Source organism: Saccostrea cucullata, unplaced genomic scaffold, assembly GCF_032062105.1.
Source record: "Saccostrea cucullata isolate Sc308-1 unplaced genomic scaffold, CSIRO_AGI_Scuc_v1 ctg461, whole genome shotgun sequence".
Classification (NCBI taxonomy): Eukaryota; Metazoa; Mollusca; class Bivalvia; order Ostreida; family Ostreidae; genus Saccostrea; species Saccostrea cuccullata.
In genome coordinates, this window is record NW_026927825.1 from 140,658 (window position 1) to 146,657 (window position 6,000).

Consider the following 6,000-nt stretch of genomic DNA (forward strand, 5'->3'; position numbering starts at 1 on the left):
ATGCCCCTCCTTCATGTATTGAGCTCTGTCAGTAGTCTCCCTTACCTAGGATAATGTGTCAGTAGTCTCCCTTACCTTGGATAATGTGTCAGTAGTCTCCCTTACTTAGGATAGTGTCAGTAGTCTCCCTTACCTAGGATAATGCATGTAGTGAGCACTGTCGGGTTTGTATACAGCAGAGTCCCGATAGAGTACAGGACCTTCAGGAAGGAGATGACCATCATCCTAAAAATTCCATAAAACATTTATGAATTATAAAATAAACAATGAATTTTCATATACGAAAGACAGGATAGGCTTCCAGGAATGTATTTACATTAGCCTATGTTTATTATTTACCTTAATTTCTTTTTTTATATGGATCTTGCCAAAAATACAACTAATTTGAAATTAACAGAACCTATATTTTGCAGTTTTAAAAATAAACCTTTTTGCTGTAGACAACGACTGGAAGGTGTTGATCTTCGTGTCCTATGGTGTGGGACCCTGTTGCTGGACTGGTATCAGCCAATAGAAGAAGAATGGTCAAAACTGAGTCCATCTCGGACAAGTCTACACTGTCATCTGCAGAAAGTAAAATAATTTCAACCACAGGTCCGATTCATATTGATGATTAAATTTGGTTACCATATTGCATTTAACAATGCATCAAATCTACTCAAATCTCAATTTAAAAAACTCTGTTTTTAATAGCAATCAAAACTGAAAAACAAAACTTGAATTTTTATTCACTAACATTCCCTTCCCTTCTGTTTTTTTTTTTTGAGATCACTTAATGAGTTTATGTTGAAATTTCTTTGACAACACATTTATTCATGCAACTAATGTATATAATAATTCTGCAACATGCAATACTACCATTCTGTAGATGTGTAAACAGTTTTTCTAGTTTGTCTGCTTTGTCAAATTGTCTTCCCCTTCTAAGATCATATATGTACTCAAACATCCACAAGTCTGGAGTCATGGAATGGAAGGTTGAAAGTCTGTCACTGGAATATAAAGAGGATTAAATCAAACTGTTAACAATTACAATGATTTCATGTGGTCAGTGTGCATTATATCAAAGTTTCTAATCACACTAACAATTAATTCACATAATACAATCAGTGATTCATTTTGAAAATTGATGGAATGGGTACAGTGTATCCCTCTGTCAGAAAACAATGGGTCAGAACTCAGAATCAATGGGCAGTGTGCGAAACTAACTTCAAAGTCCTATAGACTTTCGGTCCATAGACATTTCATTTTCTATAGACCGCAGCAACTTCCTATGGACCGAAATTTAGAATACTACATTCAATGCTAAAATATTGAAATTAAAATAAACGTATTTGATGTAAAATGGTGAAATAATTACACTTTCCAGTAGTTTTTGTACTGGATAAAAGATTACAACAAGAATCAAAAAACACGGTAAGACGACTGACTACAACAGCATTGATAAACGACTCAAACATTGAGAATGTCTGTCTGATAGACAAGAGTAATAATAATTCCCGGGCGTGCACCCTCAACATACTTTAAACGGTCGAAGAAGGACATGTTTCTTCTGCACTGTTTTGGTGTCCGCGGCCATTAAGTAATCACAACTTAACCTCCCCTCATGTTAAAAATAAAATATTCCGATTCGAATTATTTTTGCATACATCGTGGAACAAACTATTATAACTAAGGGGTGAACGGAATACATCAGTGTAATACAGACGTTTTATTTAAACTGGTCCTCCTTTTTGTGGTTTGTTTATTAGAGACAAGCAGGGAACCAGTTTCTTACTCAGAATTCCTATAGACAAGTCGGTCTATTAATATTTCGATCGGTATAGACCGACTAGATTTTCTACAGACATTGTCTACCGGTCCACCGTTAATTTCGCACACTGATGGGTCAGAATTTTAACAACAACTAAGATTGTGATATCAAGCAGTTTTATCTTTTTCAATTAAGGAAATTTTGATTCTTAGATAACTTGTGCATACTATTAATTTTGTTATTGTCCATACATAATACAGTATATGTATTCACAAGATGAAGATTCGTCTTTCTCTAATCTAAGCCAGGAATAAATTGATAGCCATCTTGATTGAAAATTTCTCTTTACTTTTCTCTTAACTTTTTCTACATCTGAACTCTGAACGTCATGTTGATCATTTTTGTCATTGTTGTTGTTTACATCACTAAAGTCCTTGTTTGGGTAAAAAAAAAACTATTCAATTTACCTTGATTTTGGAGCAGTTTGATTACTTTTTTGACCGGCGTATAGCACGCGTAAATTGTTACGATGCCTACTTTGGTTTTGTATACAATTCTAGGAATAACAGACAATTTCATTGGTTTCCGTTTATTGCAGCCAATTGAAATATTTGTTTTACCCTCGTTGCTATAGCCTTAGTACATAAGTCCTCAAACCGCTTCATGCTTCACCGGATATCGAGTGAAAAAAAAGGTTTTTTTCCCACTGCGTTACGAAGTGGAGTAGGCTATGACGTCATAGCTATCGTTGCTACACACCCTGTTCGGTACCCCTCTAAACGCTATTACAAAAGATGAAAGAGGCAGTTGTTCCGAAAAACAGAATGAGCAATAAAAATAGAAACTGGAAACTTCGATTCTATTTTATATGGGTTATCACTTTGCGTATTCGGGATGCACTGGACAAAAACCAATGGGTATTTAATGAATGTAAAGCGTAAATTACGCAATACGCAGGGCAAAATGAATCACTGATACAAAGTAGATTTTGATGAACTTCATAAATGTAGATACACAGTTTCTGCATAATTTAAAAAAAATTGTGATATATGCTTCAGTTAAATGTTTTACCAATATTTGAGATCTCCCAGATGATATTCAAAGAGGACATCATACAGAGTTCTGAGGGCTTTTCTCTGGGTGGGGAGTGTTGATGTCTTTGGTCGATGTAGGGACACTTTTCTATCTGATACACAGTGAAGCTTACAGAGATGCTTAAACAACTCCGTGATGCTATCCCCACAGCTCTCTGCACTGCTGCTCCAAGCCATAATCCTCAGTTCTCTCTGACGCTGATTTCAAGTTGGTTTATTGCTACATTCTTCAGTTGATCACTATAACCTGGTGAAGAAAATAAGAAATAGTTCGATGATTAGAAGAAATACTGTACACTGACATAAAACCACATAACGAAATAAAAAGATGAAACATTGCCTAAATGCTACCCAGATCAAGTTGAAATTCATAAATTTCAGGTCAGCGAGATGTGCACGATCTTGTTAAAACTTTTCATCGAAAAACGATCGTTACCATCCCGAATATCTGTTTTTAAAACGCATTTGCTTACAAAAGCAGCTGGAAATAATGTCTTTTAACAGAACATTCTCCATTTCTATGGAATCAAATTAACGGTGACCGAAAGCATTTCTTCAAATATTTTATTTTGTTTACCAGAACCCGCTGAAAAAATGGGATTTTAATTTCTGGAACACCGATCTCGAACTTAAAAGTCAGAATTTTTAATTATTCGTATGGAAACTCAATAGTGCAAAGTAAAACAAAATAAAGATGTTAATAATAAAAAAAAATCAATCACAAAATATAAAACGAAATGTAAAATAAAAACGGAAATTACAAAACTTTAAAAAGTAAATATGATAATGAATATAAAACAATTACAAAATAAAACGAATTTACATAATAAATAACCATTATACATGTAGCTCTTTAAAAGACTATATGAAAAATCATAAACCACAATCCAAATTATGAATTCGAAACAAAACAAACATGTTCGTTGGATTTTTGTCTGAAATTAAATATCGGCTGGGGGGGGGGGGGGGTTCTGATTTTTTAAAAATTGCAATTCATAACGTTACAGATAATATATGTAACAAGATTTTTTTTTAAATAATGAAGGAGAGTGTTTAAACATTTTTTTCCCATTCATTTCTCTACTAAATGGAAAATACTATTTTACTATTCTCCCTTCCCCTCTCTCTCTCTCTCTCTCATAAATCTATTCATGAAAATTGACTTAGAGGTACATGTATGCGACAGAATGTTTATAGTTCTCAGTTATGCAGAATAAGTATTTTAGTATCAGTTATATTTTTGGTTTTTTAGGCTGTAATAAACGTATACTTTATTAAAGAGTCATCGAAATTTTTAAAAATGGAAGAACCTTTCGGGTAAAGGTAGGGGGAGGGATCCACATGCACCTAGCTCTGGTTTTACCCTGGAATTCTAACAACACAGCACATTCAACTTTTTACAATGGTCAAGTTGATGCTTTTGAAGCTTAACTTCGGAATAGTGTACTATTGAGGTCAGCTGGGTCAATCAGTCACAGTACAGGAGCAGGTAACAAACGGGGTACACGTAACTATTCAGTGATCGGGATTTCATCCATGTTATTGCGTCACGTGACGTCACTTATACACGCGATCTAACGAGCTGCCGAGTAATATCAAATAATACACGAGGTCGTTACCTCGTTTTGATGACTTCACTTACAAACCCAATCATTCACTGGTTAATTAAGCAATCCGATTCCAACCAATCAGAATTGTTTCTCTGTGACCAAAAAGTTAAACGAGGAAGGTATATATAAAGCCAACTTTGGGATGAAATAACATCAGTTTACTCAGAAATACATCTAAGATGAAGGTAACGTGTTTTTCATCTTGTTTAGATTTATATAAATGAATGTTATTTCTTAAGGTCCAGAAATGACATTGAAAAGGAGCATGAGATGCAGATTAATGTGTTTCATATTTAACTTACTCATATAGACTAATTCAGTTTTCGAAAATTCCATTTACTGTTCTCGAGAAAATAAAAGGATAAGGGATTATTATATTTGTATATATACTAAGAAGATTTATTTAGGAATTAATGATTAAAATAATTTTCATGCAATTTGACATGATGATTTTCTTTATTAACCATATAAATGTATTTTGCTATGATAAATGTAGTTCTTAACTGTTGTATTCTCTTCAATTTAGGCTGCATACATTCTGTCGTTATTTGCTACACTATGTGTTGTCAGGGGACAGCAGTATTTCTCCGGTGGCCTGATATCCGCCCCGTACAATAGCTTTGAATCGGTAGGAAATTACATGGGCGGATCAAGATTTGGACAAGGATGGATGGGATCAATAAATAATATCCTCTCCGAAGTTGTGTCCGGATTTGGAGCACCCCAAACTTTCATCGGAAGCGGTTTCGGACAAAGTATATCGGGCGGCTTCGGTGAGGTTATTCCCATTGTTTCCGGAGGATTTGGAGGAATCAGTGCAGGTCCAGGAATAACCGGTTTAAGTGGAATATCTGGTTTGGGAGGACTCGGTGAAATAGGAGGAATAAGCGGAAGATTCACATTTGGGGAGGGGATCGAGGGAGGGAGATTTCCGCCTGGGTCATTCATTGGACCAGCCCCAGACTTTTTATCAGCTGATAACTCTAATGATGTAATTTCTCGAGGGGATGTTTCGGGTTCATGGGGGCGTGGTGATATGATTGATCCTGGATTTTCACGAGGCAGATCTGGCTCCTGGGGACAGACCGTGGATCCCGGATTCTCTTTTGGATCCTCCAACTCTTGGGGTGGAAGCGGTGGAATGAACTCCGGATTTTCTCTAGGGTCCTCAAATTCATGGTCCCAAGGAGGCATTGCATCTTCGCCCATCTATTAAATAATTTATAAATGACTTATGATATCCAGTTGTTTATTGAAATTGTCAGAGTTCCTTTTCGGAACTCCTACATTTTGTTGTTGTATTTTTAACTTATTGTTATAGAAAATAAATCTGATAATAAAACTTTTAATACCATTTTTGATTAAAGTCTACTCTTTTCTCTTTCGCTATCGTATCTTACTGTGATTTTGAATTCTGAGAAATAATATATATTTTTATCTCAGGGAAAAGTTTTTATTCCATTATTAAAATCATTTTTTCGTGTTGATAATATAACAATGCACAATACTAGTAATTCCCAAATTTCGCGTGAAAGATGTACATATA

The 6,000-nt window shown here is 34.9% G+C and overlaps 2 protein-coding genes across 2 annotated transcripts in view; one reads left to right on the forward strand and one right to left on the reverse strand.

Moving 5' to 3' along the window:
- LOC134275582 (gamma-tubulin complex component 6-like) overlaps window positions 1-3,086 on the reverse strand; it is a 31,376-nt gene extending 28,290 nt beyond the window's left edge. The window contains 4 exon segments of the mRNA XM_062757848.1: window positions 134-225; window positions 428-564; window positions 859-989; window positions 2,822-3,086. Coding sequence (XP_062613832.1) covers window positions 134-225; window positions 428-564; window positions 859-989; window positions 2,822-3,021 — 560 coding nt within the window. The 5' untranslated portion in view covers window positions 3,022-3,086.
- Window positions 3,087-4,457: 1,371 nt separating this feature from the next.
- On the forward strand, window positions 4,458-5,711 carry LOC134275565 (uncharacterized). Its single transcript, XM_062757834.1, has 2 exons — window positions 4,458-4,639; window positions 4,981-5,711. Exons 1-2 carry the CDS (start codon window positions 4,634-4,636, stop codon window positions 5,668-5,670), a joined length of 696 nt encoding a protein of 231 aa, XP_062613818.1. The 5' UTR covers window positions 4,458-4,633; the 3' UTR covers window positions 5,671-5,711.
- The last annotated feature ends 289 nt before the right edge of the window (window positions 5,712-6,000 follow it).